Source organism: Meleagris gallopavo, chromosome 4 (genome assembly GCF_905368555.1).
Source record: "Meleagris gallopavo chromosome 4, MGAL_WU_HG_1.1, whole genome shotgun sequence".
In the NCBI taxonomy this organism is placed as follows: Eukaryota; Metazoa; Chordata; class Aves; order Galliformes; family Phasianidae; genus Meleagris; species Meleagris gallopavo.
Genome location: NC_139407.1, coordinates 64,588,342 through 64,603,128, shown reverse-complemented (window position 1 = coordinate 64,603,128; position 14,787 = coordinate 64,588,342). Strand labels below are relative to the sequence as shown.

The following is a 14,787-nucleotide window of genomic DNA, read 5'->3' as shown; positions in this document are numbered from 1 at the left end:
ACATATTATCATAGAATCAGATAATGGCTTGGGCGGGAAGGGACCTCAGAGGTCATCTACTTCCAGCCCTTGTGCAATGGTCAGGGTTGCCAACTACTAAAAGAGGCACCACATCACACAGTCCAGGGCCCCATCTAACCTGGCCCTAAGCACCTCCAGGGGTGAGGCATCCACAATTCACTGAGCAGCCTGTGCACAGGCTTCACGACCATCTCAGTGAAAATTTTCCCCCAACATCCAATCTTAACATCCCATTTTTTAGTATAAAACCATTCCCTCTTCTCCTATCACTATCAGACCATGTAAAAAGTTGATTTCCCTCCTGCAAATTATGCAATACAGAAAAGAACAAATGGGTAGATGTTACAAACATAATTAAAATGTGTTCACCTCTTTATCTCACCCCTCTAGTTACTCTCAAAACTGTTGTCAAATAATTATCTACCCAGCTTATAATCCTGCTAACTGTTGTCATAGCATCCGAGTGTCTCCTAAGATTAAAAAAAGAAAGAAAAAAAACTGCACAAAATTAATTCCAATCTGTGCAGATAAAAACAAAGCGTAACATAAAAAGATTCTACTGCAGGAAAGCCCAGGGAAAGATGAGCTGTTGATGAATGTAGTTTTTTGGTAGGCTGGTGACATACTATACTGAGAGCTGTGGGTGCCCCAAACCTGGAGGTGCTCAAGGCCAGGTTGGATGGGGCCTAAGCTGGTGGAGGCAACCAGTCCATGGCAGGGGGTTGGGGCTGGGTGAGCTTTAAGTTCTCTTCCAATCCTGGACATTCTATGATTCTGTTATTCTATAGTATTTTATACAAGCCATCAGGACTCTAAGTTTTCCCTGAAAGTCAAAGGGAGAGAAAGGATGTGCATTAAGACATCAAGAAAGAAACCAGAAAAAAACCCTAAACACCTAATAAATACCTCATAACTGAGATTTTAGAATAAAATTAAATAAAATATAATTTTTTGGTCTAAAATCCATACAGATTTTTCCTCTTGATATACCAGTTTGTGACTCTATTCATTTAGTTGTTTTCAGTATCTGTTGTTCACTTCCTTTGTTTTTCACTCTGATGAAATATTTCAGGGCATGAAAAGGCTATTAAGGCAATAGTTGGTGTACCTTCCCTCATTTCCAGCATTCTTGAGTAATGTTGATTTGTATTTATCACTTAAGTATGTCAGTGTGACCGAAGTACTAGAAAAAAAGGGAGGAAAGATAAATAGCTTAGAAAATCCTGGACATCTGCAGATTTCACATCACATGGGCTGGTGTCTATTTCATTGTACAATGATGAAAAAAGTTCATTTCATATTTTGGAAAAAAATGAAACATTCAGGTAAGAAATATCAGTTCACAGAGCACCTGTCATATGTTTGTAACTTATCTTTGTAACATATGAGTGACAAAAGTTAATTCATTTAAAATAATGAACCAGCAGTTAGTGGATTAAGTAAATCCAGGAGATCTTTGAAGTATTTACCTGGCTGAGACTCTCATTCTTTAAAATTTCAATCTTTCTTTTATTACAAAGAAATACAAAGAATTTAATTTCAAAAAATCCTTTTACTGTACCCATATGCTTAGAATCCTTAAAATAAGACATTTCTTCTTTCATTTTCTCGTCATGTGGAAAATTAATGAAAATGAGTGTGCAGTGGATGGAAAATTATTGCTTTCTCTCATAAAATTGGCAAAGAGAGGTTCTAAATATTTACTAAAATAATCCTAGAATGTAGCAATTTTTACAAAGTTGGCCAGACGCAATGTATTTTGTCTTGTTAAACTGGCTAATCTTCCTTAAACTAAGTAACTCTCTTTTCAAATTAGTTTTAATTGTTCCTATCCAGTTTTTCAGTGAGCTACAAACTAGAAAGCAATCTTATTATACTCTTTAGATGGCCAAACTCGTTTGCTAATTCAGGCCAGGACATCTACATTCTTTTTCTTCTCTTTGCAGAGAGGAATTCAATTACTTAATAGGATTCTCAGGTGGCTTTGATTCTAGTAATCACTGAGTGAGTTTGCAACCACATTTTACCCCAACTCTGATCTTTTGAAGCAAATTTCCTGAAGCAAATTTCATTCCCATTTACTGTGCCTTCATTTGTATGGACTGGTGTTGGAGCATCGCACAAACTGGATTTTGGAATGAAATTAGTCAGAAGGTGAGCTTTAGCAAGGGTTCACTCTACAGGATAAGAGTAAAACTAGCCTGGCACTGAAGGCCCCTAAAATGCCATATATTTAGTATGAACACAGTTTCCAAATAGAATTAGACCTAACAAGATGCAGAACCCAATTCTGAAGTGTTTTAGGCACTTAAAAATCATGAAAAATACACATAGGAGTTAAGGATGTGATCCTCTTTGGGACTTAAGAAAATTTCATTAATTGCTTATCTGTATCTTTGACTGTCTAATCTTTTGAAATCCGAGCGTCATATTTCTGTGCTGCCATTCCAATTTCTCAAAATGAGGATAAATAATAATACCCAGTTTGACAGAGTCTGAGGAGGATAAATATATTAAAAACTGTGAGCTGCTCAAATCATAGAATAAGAGGTTTGTATAAGTCTGTGACACAGATTGCTTTCATATCACAGATCAAGGTTAAACAAAGGCTAAAGCTCTGCATGCATGATTTGCAAATGCAGTTATGCTAATAGTATGATGATCTTAATTAGATGATCAGCTGCATATCTGACTTTTGATAATAAGTCCTAATGTGACTTGCTAATCAATGTCAGATATGGGAATAGAATGTAGAATTTCTGACTTGCACTAATTGCTAAATCAAACTGCCTCTCTAATATCACCCTTCATTTCAAAATGCTCCGTCTACTGCTTGTACTCATACTGTGTGTTATTTGAACATTTGTAGATTAACAGACTGTTAAGACTAGAAGAATCCACTGCAGATATATTATCCAACTTCTTAGTTACACAGACCAAATAATTTCTTACCATCTCACATTGGGACATTATCACTTTTTCTTTTCACCAGAAGTTAATGTTGTCAGTCTTCATTTAGACTACAGAAGATTTTTTTCAAAGGTATCTAATTTTGATTTCAAGATTCCAAATGATGATCAATTTGTCACTTTCTATGAAAAGAAGTGTCAATTATTAATTGCCCTCAACATAGGGACGTGCTAAAAAATAAGGTCAAGTTCATCCTGCTTTTGAAAGTCACATTTAATTGCTAGTTTAAATATTTCTGACTTCTGCTTTCAGCCACGGTTATGTCTTGTTATAACTTTAACTACTAAATCAAAGATTTCTATGTATTAGAACACAGAACATACTATGAAGGAAAATTAATCATTGCAATCACATGGCTTAGTCCACTGTGAGAAATAGCTCAGATACCTTAAAAAAATATTATAATTATTTTAGCTTGAAATAGATTTTTAAATATAAATATGATTCATTTATCCATATTATAGACAATTCTTAAAAATAAAAAATTAGTAAAATAATAAATGAATAAATACATGAATAAATAAATAAAACTACTACTGTATTTGGATATAAAACGTGTTTTACAATAAGGGAATTGAGGCACTGGCAGAGGTTGCCCAGAGAGATGGTGGATGCCCCATCCTTGGAGACACTCAAGGTCAGGCTGGACAGGGCTCTGTGCACCTGATGGAGCTGTAGGTGTCTGTTCATTGTAGTGGAATTGGTCTAGATAGCCCTTACGGGTCCCTTCCAACTCAAACGATTCAATGATAAAAAGAAAAAGAAATAATCTTAAAGTGAAACTGAAGGACTTGCCTGTATTCAGTGTTCTCTCAAATGGACAATCCTTCTATTCTATGCCTGAAGATCAAGGGAGGAAAAAAAGAAATGAAGCACTTTCTTCTTCCTGAGATCACAGTGTTTATCTGTCAGCTGCTTCTTTGGAACAGCACATCAGAAAACCATCTTAGCAACTGGGATTCCCATTAATTAGCTCACTGAAATAAATACAGCTGTCAAAGCAAAATAGGGTATTGTGGGTTTTCCACACACAAGAAATCATTGCCCCTCCAACAGATGAGTGTTACAATTAATCAAACTGAAGAAGCACACGAAGCTGTTGTGACAAAAAATAGCAAATTTCATGGCAGTGCACTAATTCAATCTGTGTTTATATGAAAGTACTCCATGAAAAACTACCAAAATTTTACAAGCCTGACACATGTATAAAATTGCTACACATAGAAAATATTCATCTAAAACTGAAGAACAAACATTTAACCTACAGAAAAAAACAAACAAACAAAAAAAAAAACAACAGAAGAAAGTACTTTCCCTTTGCAGTGCAGAATATCACACCCAACAGTATACGTGCTATAGTTTCTGAAAAAAAGAATTAACTGTTATACTTGTATTTAACTTTTGCTAACTGAGTTGTTAATAGATTGTGGCCTAATTGTTACATGATATGTTGTTCTTTATCTTATGCACCGATTTACTGTAGGGAGGGGGAAATCAGCAAGATGTTTCTCATTTAAAAAGTGCATATTTTCTGCTGCAGCTGCAGCTTTGGCTTCATTTCATAGTTTGAACTCTCAAAGGGCATGGAAAGGAACAGTAACAGCCACTGTGGCCCAAACTTATCACCTCCTAAATAGAAAATGGAAAATATAGACAGGGTGAAAACATAATGTGATTTCTCCTCTAGTAAATAATTTTCGCTAGAGAGAAGTACATGTAGTTAGAAGAGTACACAGAAGTTACATAGTTAAGCCATTGCTAACGTACCAAATTCCAGACAATAAAATAAAATACGCTGCACTACTTTTGGAAATGTGCAATTTTCTTTGGATGCATTTCTGACCAGCTTCCTTTACACCAGGGGAACCTGGGTGATGCCATCCCACAAGAAGTATGAGCTGAAGTTCACCTCACAATGAGTTAGAAATCAGCCCTTTTCTTCTTTTGAAAATACACCCACCTATAAACACGCCATTCCATCTAGATACCAGCAATATTCATACTGTGGAATACTATCAGAACATCCATTTACCACAAACTTTTAAATCCTCACCTTAGATCTGCTCATAAATCCATTCAGCCTGGGTCTGGTGAAACAGAACCAGACAGTCCGAAATCCTGCCAGTTCTGCAAGACTGAACAAAATGATGATTTGCAGAACAAAAATAACTGCCAAAAGAAGATGTCTGTAGGAGAACTCTGAAAAGTGAGGAGGGGGAAAGTTTCTGTCTTTCTTTTCTCAAATGCAAGATTCCTTTCTCAGCATTTTTTCCTAATTAAAACAGATGAAAGAAAATAAATGTTAAAAACTTCACGAAACAAGATGCTACAAACACAGGGTTGGAAATGGAAAAGAATGAACCACAAATAAAATAGTCTTAATCACAGCTTTTAACTGTGTATTGGGATGTGCTCAGTGTTACAAGGTTAGTTTATAAATTGGAACAGAATAGAGTGAAATCATACATTAAATAATACATAAGCAACTAGAAAAGTAAATTCGTAAGATTTAGGAAATTAAAATTTTAACATTTTCAATAATGAAAGGTCAAAAATTTTTATTCAGAATAAAACCACTTTGTGTCCCATGTTAAAATATCTTGTAATTCCACTGATTAGTATTCTAGAGGAAACCTCTCTGTTGAATTTTCATTATGCTACAGTGAAAACATCCACATGCCTCCTATTAAGCTTGCAGTGCACCCTCAGCCAAACCAGAGAAGATCTGAATTACGTTCCTAATATTTACAATGTTAGAAGTAAAGCATACTTCAAAATGTGTATGTCTGAACACATGAAAAAGACGGTTAATCTCAAAATGCTACCTTCTGGAAAATCCTTAGGAGGCAGAAAAATTTCTGCAAGAATTAAACGGAATCATTTCTTATATAATTAAAATTCTGAAATCATTGCTTATTTACCCAATTTAACCTTGGTACTTAGTGCTAACAAAAGATGTAATATCTCCTTTGTCCACCCATTATAAACACACATCAAATTTGTGGAGGGAGCATCTGGCTTTAAGAGGCACTTACTTTGGAATGACAGACTCAGACATGTAATGAACTGAAGTGATACATTTTCATTTCTATTACTGGTCTTCACAATTATCATCAGTATCTCTATAGTGTGTTTTTCCTATTCTGCCAAACAAACCATATTTCTGTTAATTATATGGCTAAATTAGTCATTCCAAACTTAATACCTCCTAAAGCCATCAGCAGATGTTCCCTTTATAATCGTTGATGTCATTCTGTAAATGATTGAAAAGGAGACATGAAATGGAGTGCTCTATAAATGCTAACTTTGGCCTTCCTCTTATCTAACTTTAGCTCTCTCACAGCATAGCATCTGGCCTGCCTCAAACTGGCTGTCTCCGTAGTGATACTTCCAAAAGGAAACTCATCCTGCTCAAAAATACACAGAAGGGACAACCTCTTCACATTCGACATTGCCTATAGAGGCAGCTTATTCAGGTGAAACTTCGAAATACTAAACTGGTAAGACTGATGTTGTATTTTATCTAAATATTTGGTCAGATTTGGATCTGATCTTATATTTTATTGCGATCAGAAGCTTATCCAATCTTGCCAGAAGAAAAAGTGTAAGTAAATAAAGCTGCCTGCTTCCACTTGCACAAAATAACTTCCCAATAAAGTACCACAGATATATGAAGTCAGAGAGGAATACTGTCAGGCTGCTGATGCTTATTCTGAAGTTAATATCAGCCATAACAACGTCATCTCATTTATGAGATTTGATATGAGATAAATATTTATTACAATTCTTTTAAAAGATGGGGGGCACAAATGAAGCAGAAAGGCAGTAGAGGGAGAACAGTTTTTGGTGGCGGTTTAGTTGTGTCTTTAAGAATATCATATCTTTTCTATTGACTTCCTTGCTGCTTTGTCAATCTGTACAACAATTTACTACGCAATGAGTCTGCAGGAGAGAAAAAAAAATACTGTTTTCCCTCTAAATAGCTATCAGCATGTCCTTTCCCTATAAATCCTAGTGAGATCCCTGGTGGTGGCATAAATGTTAACAAACACAGAAAGTGATATGGAATAGCTCCATTTCCCCAGCATATTAAAACTACAGTTGTCAGCATTTAATGTCTCTGATATCCTTAACCCCCTACAAGTTGTAGAATTAGCTAAAGCTTTGCCTCCAGGTATCCCATCAGGATGCTCCAGTACAGAGATTTACATTCATTGTAACTCTCTAGGAGTAAAATATCTTTTTTGACATACTTAATGCGTCATAATAACTGCAAATTTATTGTATCAGGCATTAACCATTTTCTCCTTCATACATGCCTGGAGCAAAGAGGCAACATCACTATTACCATAAGTATGCTACACTGAATGAACAAATACGTAGAAGCCTTACTGCATGCCTCAATAATTTACATTATTTTTAAATGATATAATTTTAAAATATGTTCTTTTTAGAGTCATAAATGAGAATGGAACAGATGGTTAGAGCTTAAGTTAGACTAATTTGTCTATTAAAATACACTGCATTGCCAGCGAGTCTTCATTATAACAGTAACTCATTACAAGGGAGTTGTAATTTATTGGGTAGACTGAAAGGTATTGGACCTTTAGGAAAAGTTTACCATCTTAGAGGACTCAGTAGGAGAAGTGAACACAGATGAGTTTTTTAATGTAAGATTTTTGAGGAGGAAAAAAAGAAAAGCAAGAAAAAATTGCACTAAGATTTATGGTCTTTCAGACTTCCCAGCATTCCTAAATAGAAGGGATATTCACATGCACAAAAGACAAAAACTCTCTTAACATGACTTAATCATGAATTTCTTAGTTTTCTTAACTGTTTATAAACATACAAAATTACTCTTTCGCATAACAACGAGGAGATTTTTAAAAGTAATTACTCAGGAGCATATTGAATGAGCAAACGATGCATAGTGGAGTTCATTGTTGTATCATTCCGTGTTAAAAACTTATTTTAAAAGTTATGTGTTGTTTTCATGTTTTTTTTTTAAATACAAAAGCCCAGTAAAGCTGTTAATGTTTTCAGACCACATTACTATCAATTTTATGTTCATTATATATCTTTAGGGAAAGGGAATGAGTCGCAGGGGGGGCAAAAAGCACGCATGGGTTATAATAATTTCGGCTAATCCAAGCTAAACATAATATGAGAGAATTTAAGGGATTCTCTAAAATGAGAACCAGAGAACCATTAACACGCACTCCTGGCTAATTTCATATTCTCCATCTTGTTAAAGTGTACTACTTAATGAAACAATGTAAGATCAACTGGGACTAAAACAAGCGTGATTCTACATATACAGGCTAGCAAATAATATTAATACATCTTAATAGGACAAGAGGCAATAGCCCTAAGTTGTGCCAGAGGAGGTTCAGATGTGATAAGAAGAAAAACTTATTCTCAAAAGAAGTGGCACTGGCACAGGCTGCCCAGCATCACTTAAACATTTTTTCACAGCTGTATAATGCCTGCGAAATATCCACATCCTCAGAAACAGTTTCTGATTGAGATAATTTAGATCTGTGTCACTGATGAAAACCTGTTCTGGGAAGTCTAATCTTCTACTCTTATATAAATGTATTTTATTTGATATAAACAAAATATTCTGGTTTCCAAAATAACTGAGCTTGGCTTAGTTTAGCTCACACACGAATATTATTAGAATGAAATAGTAAAAAAAAAAGAAAAAAGAAACAAAAAAAGAAACAAAAAATTTATTCTACAAGGCTATATCTGCTTTTAAACAAAACACTAATTAAGTTTCACATAATAGCAGTTTCAGTTGGTACCAAGAACCTCAGCTTCTGGATTGTATAAAACTAGACAAAGCATTAGAGAGTAAAATGAGCAAGATAACATTGTACAATTTGCCCTTCACAGATTACAATGAATCTTGCAAAATACACATCTTCTCAAGCCTGCACCAAAACTTGAATACATGCCTGGTATTCCTCATACTTCCTATCTCATTTACAAACTGCATTTTATAAATACTAGTAGATTCATTTTATCTTTTCGTTAAATATACAACCAATTACTGAAGTGTAAGGTATGAGTGATGACATTTGCTACTGTAAATAAAGAAATAATTTGTGAAAGAAATCAAAGAAAATGTAAAAAATAAAATAAAGTGTAAAAGAAATAATTTGCAAAATTTTGTATGTGCTACGGACTTTTAATTTTTAAGCAGAAATGGTCAAATAAATGCAAGCAAACACCTGAACCTAATTAATGAAGAAAAAAGTAAATTTCAGATCGCTAGTAATAAAATTTCAAGTTAGTTCTTGTTATGCACAAACTATTTTACTAAGATAATGGTAAATTATTATGCTATACATCTTCTTTGTAGTACATCTGAATACTAGCTTTAAATAATCCATTTTGTTGTAATATGCAGTCTCATGAAAGCCAATTCACTCAACCAGGATATATCTTGCTCTTCTAATCCCATCACTTGCAGCCAGACATGGTGATGCATATGTGGGTGACTTTAAATGGAATACACACACATATATATATGCTTCTGCAGATACTTCAGGACTAAACTCAGGTAACATTTTCAAGAAGTAATCTCACAATAACTGAAGAGTTCAAGTTGCATGACAGACAATAATCCCTAGCTGTGGCTATTCTAACATTCTCCAAAATTTCAACACCTATCAACAGTCTTTGTATGTTATCAGTTTCAAGATAGGTCCTTTAATAGTCTCACTAAGCATTATAATGGCAATTTATGTCTCCCAACTCTCATGAGAAATTCTTTGTAGATCGAGGATAATTTTGGATGATTGTCAAACATTGCTTGGTGAGATTCAATTGAGTATCTTCAATGATACATTTGGATCCTGTGCTTTCTTATATTAGACTTCAATTTCTATAAAGAGGATCTCTATATAGGGAGATATAATCAGAATATTAGACTACTTCTAAAAACAATGAAAATATTATCAATACTGGTTAATAAGATTCATGAAAAAAATATATTTTGTGAAACAAATTGCATGTCATTCTATAAAAAGTCTGGTCAAATATTTAATTGTGTTAACTTTGAATGAATTTAGAGTTATTTCAGATATGCACTTGCCTTCAGTTAATGTCTTTGAGGCACACTGAGATCCTCAGATGAGAAGGACTTATTTCACATTGACACTATCTCAGAAACTGCAGAATTCTCAAAGGATAACTATAATTCTCTGGCAGCCCAAAAGATGTTATTGGATTTATGTCTTGGCAGTGTGGCTTCAGGGAGGGGTGCAAAGATGGGCTTTTGATGTCTTGGTATTAAAAACATGATGTTGTGAAAGAATGTGAAATCATAGCTGTTTGTTTATTAAGTATTCCTCTCCTATAACATAGCCTCCTATGTATTCCTGTCTTCCAAAGATATCTAAAATAAATCCAAATACAGACAGGTTCTGAAGGAAAGAGATGGAAATCCACTCTTCTTGTTTGGCCTCCATGGAAGTAGAAGTGTGCCAGGGTTATTAACTTTGGATATTGGAAATGGAGGGCTTCATTTATTTTGAGGCTCACAAGTAAATATAAGTGAAATGCTCTATTCTTTTCTCTAAAGAACACAGAGACACAGTATTGCAGAACAGTACATGAATTGTTTATGTATGTAATGATATGTGTGCACGTATATTTAGAAAGGTTTCAGATCCAGCCAAAGCAGAGATTTTTTGTTTGAATAGCAAATATGATTTACTTTCAAAATCTCTTAAAAAATAGTCCAACTACTGTCTCATAGAAATCATTTGAATGCATGACCAGTAAGGCATTCCATTAGTCAAATATTACTTTCCCAGTGCTAAACAATTTCAAAGCTACATTTGGATTATTAATTTACTTCACAGTTTATATATTAAAACATTCAGCTTTAAAAAGTTTTCCTGTACTGAGAGAGACATTAACAACCTTACACTGAAGGGATTAATTTCTCTTGCTGCAGGATTTGTGAGTAATATCTCAGTTACCTGAAATGAGAATCAGCACCCCTTGTCTCACCCAATGTCCTGAAAATATATTTTCCCTACAGTTCTTGGTAAAGTCTTCAGGCATAAACATTACACGCATCTTGTGTAATGACAGATGTTTCTCTGTAACATCTATCAGTCAAAATTATTTTACAGTGCCATATATAGAAGAATGAACTTAACAGAAAAAGAGAATATGAACTGTATACAAACCCTCAAACATACGTCTTCAGTGACTGTGCCAAACACATAAGCAATACAAATTACTATCAGGAATGATATTCAACATCAAATATACCAGAGTATTCTGTTTTTTATACTGAATATCAGAAAAATAATTTCAGAAAATCAAGATTTTTGCTTAAATTTTAAGGAAATTCATTTGAATGAAGACATAATTTGGAAGGCTTCATTCATTTCCCAGGAGAAGAGCTGCAGTCATACTGAATACAAAGTTCATGCATAAATAATTAACTCTTAAATGCATCTAGAGAAAAACAAGATTACAATGGATTTTTCTCTTCTGCACAGGCAAAAATAACATCACTGTGGTCCTGTGATCCTGGCAACACAATAGTTTAAAAAGTTGGGTTTCGGTCAAGTGACAAAAAATGAACTGAAGCACTTTGTAGCATCTTGTCTGCATGTAGTTTAGTATCTTCATAACCATGCTAGCTGGACAAGATAACTGGAAGGAAGAAACTAGTAAAGGGGATCGATTTTGATTAAGAAACTTGAAAATCCCATCAGTGTGAGACAGGTGCTTACTCGTGTACCTTTTTCAAGTTATAGAAGTACACACACAACATCAATAAGCACATCTAGTTTTTTTTTTAGTGCTACATTCCTTTTTTCCACACCCACTCCACCAAGGACCAGTGGTATTTCCTAGACATTTCTGTGTTTTAATGAATTTCAGGTGCTGGAATTCTGATGAATTGCTCCAAATTTGAGTGATCTGAATTTGAGTCTCTACATTTGACTTTCATCTCTAGTGTGCTGGGACAGACGACCTGATGTTTTGATTCATCTTGCCAGTCTGAAAACGTGCACAGCATGGACAAAAGAGGCAAGCCTCTGGAGAATGAAGCTTTGAGACATGCTTAATACAGAATCAGATAGAACATCTACTGCCTTGTTCCCAGTGATTAGTCAAAACTCTATATGTAGATTGGTTGAGAAATGGGCCACCAACTTCTGAGTGGCCACAACGTCATGGTAGAGTTGTGAACTTTATCAGCCTCTGAGTGAGCAATGCTTCTCACTGGTGTCTTTCACCACAGTTAGCTGTATGTACAGTATACTATGCAGTATAAGGAGGATGTACTTGACCAGGAGAGACTATCTCATTGTCATAACCTGTCCATACACACTGAAACAAAAAGAGCTCTCAGGAAGGAGAAGCAGCTATCCGATTTCCTGGAGACAAATGACCACAGTGGAGAATATTTTTAAGTGAAGGTAGAGAGATGCAGGAAAGTCAGACATTGTGGCCTTGAAGGCTCTGGGGAGGAGGAGAATCTTACCACATCTGCGAGACCCAGGCTGCTCCAAGTTGATGGAGAGATTTTCTGAGAAACACAAAACTGCTGGAACAAATAGTATTCAACCAAAGTTGTTTTAATTTTTCGACACTCTGTATTCTCCCAGAACAGATATTTATCAAGTCCCATAAACAGGGTGTGCAGGGTAAGTAGTGCCCATGACTACGAATCTCGTGAGTCATTTGGTACATAACTGGTATATTTTTGCCATAGCACAAAGAATGAAAACATTCTACATCTTACTCTGCTTCATATTATTTTTAAGAAGCATTAATGAATAGCCTTCTTAAATTCTAATCAAAGGAAAAATGATCCAAACAGGATCCAATGTTTTCATCTTCAAGGTCCATTATTCTTTCAGAGTAAGAGTGACAGAGCACCCAACATTTCTCAAGATACTATTTTCTGACAGGAAAAAAGCTTTCTTTATACATAGATAAACTTGGAAAAGACAAACATCAGCACTGGGATTAGATAAAATATTTGCTTGCAATAAGTAGAAGGGTATGAATTTTTGCCAAAAAGATGAACATCTTTTTTTGCCAAAAAGATGAACATCTGTGCAAATAAAAGTGAGAGAACAACTAGAAGTTGTCCTGAAGAACTAATAGCTCTTCTGAAATAAAGCTTAGGAGTTATTACAGAATATAAACCAGGGAGTCAATATTACATAATTGCAAAAATAAACTAAACATAATCTTAGAACACATAAATGTACATTAAAAAAAAATAATCTGTTCCATACCACTCTCTGAAGAGGCATCATCAGGTGTACTATGTACCATTTTAGACACATAAGTTCAAGAACGATATAGATTGGCAGGACTGTGCAGTTATGTACATCCTGATGTCCCACTATGTCTAATTCCTGAAATAAAACTTTGGCCTTAGTTTGACAGAGTTCACAGAGCTACACTGATATTTTCCTAGGGACTTAGTGCCCTAAAATAAAGAAAGCATAGCTAATATATTACATATGCTAGTTTCTTCTGAGCAGTTATGTATAGTGGATGGAAGAACTACAAGGGAACAGAAACTCAGTGTATTTTCCATAATACCATTCTGCAGGTCTTGACTTGCAAACTATCTGTCTATGCAGCTCACCAAAATATTTGTTTTGCAGGTACCTTTGACAGCACATTGCCATTTGGTCTTCTCACAGAATCAATGATTTTTCCTCAGTACCTTGCAATACTAACAGCTCATGAACAGCATCCAGATTTACACTAAGCTTGCCAAAAAATTATTCATGAAAAGATCATCATAACAACAGATCCAATTCAACTTTTTCTAAAGCTCCTTTCTTAGCTAGGTCTCAAGGTCAAGAAACAAACATTCAAGTTCATGAAAAGTCTGGGCAGAAGAGCACTGAGGGACTGAAGGTCAGCAAGTGCTTATCTCCTGTAAGACGTAAGCCAAAGAGCCACAAGTCTCTCTATTCAGATTCAATTCCATATATCTTGAATTCTTATAATCAGGCTCAAGCCTATCTTTTTCACATCCCCAGATACAGTATTCTTGCCCATTGGCAAATTTCAGACATTATCTCAGCTTTTCAGATGACATTTCCACAGATTATTATGCTGCAAAGCCTTCAAGTTGTAGTGTTCATGGTCTCTCATGTGTATATCATCCAACAGTTAATCCCTTCTTACAGCCTCTGAGGAATTCAAAATATCAATAGAATAGCCTGGAGTAGGTTCTGGAAAATTTCTCAAGTCCCTGTAAAAAAAAGAAATTTCCACCAAACCATCAGCAGTTGTTCCTGTTGAATGAAGGCATTTATTTCAGCAAATGGAAATGTAAAATAATTAGAAAGATAAGACCTAAGTTTATATCATCTTATATTGATGAATACCCTAAAAAGTCTCATGATTTAAAATCTAGATAAGTGTTTCATTTACAAGAGGGTTAGAACCACAACATTCTGTCCAGTCACATAAAGATTGACCTCCAGCTGAGTCCTGCTAAGACTAAGACTAAAACTTCTTGATATATCTAGGCTCCATATTAGTTAATTTCCTTTTTTAAATACTATATTATCTGTGGTGTTTTTTTCAAGTGTTTGATACATTGTTGGGACTAGAGTTTACTGGAATGTAGAAGATGCAATGCCTATTGACATTGCATGTATTTAATCATCACAGTTCTCCCAGCCTGATAGTCTTTAAAGGGTTTCATGTCTGTGCTATTATCAGTAGGAGTGACATAGTTTACACTATAAAAAGTATTTGGTGTTGCCCAAGCAGTACTTCGTT

At 34.8% G+C, this 14,787-nt stretch overlaps 1 protein-coding gene across 12 annotated transcripts in view; it reads right to left on the bottom strand.

The window, feature by feature from the left end:
* LOC104910903 (uncharacterized) overlaps positions 1 to 14,787 on the bottom strand; it is a 117,825-nt gene that overhangs the window by 12,162 nt on the left and 90,876 nt on the right. For 4 of the 12 annotated variants that reach the window (XR_014883251.1, XR_014883252.1, XR_014883255.1 and 1 more), the window contains one exon: positions 8,497 to 14,251. Coding sequence is in view for 1 of the 12 variants with exons in the window: in XM_085223653.1 (XP_085079779.1) it covers positions 14,207 to 14,251 (45 nt within the window). In the remaining 11 variants the exon portion in view is untranslated. Of the gene's footprint in view, positions 1 to 3,768; positions 3,832 to 5,044; positions 5,264 to 8,492; positions 14,252 to 14,787 lie in introns of those variants that run through there. The other 8 variants (XR_014883246.1, XR_014883248.1, XM_085223654.1 and 5 more) reach the window with 5 other exon arrangements.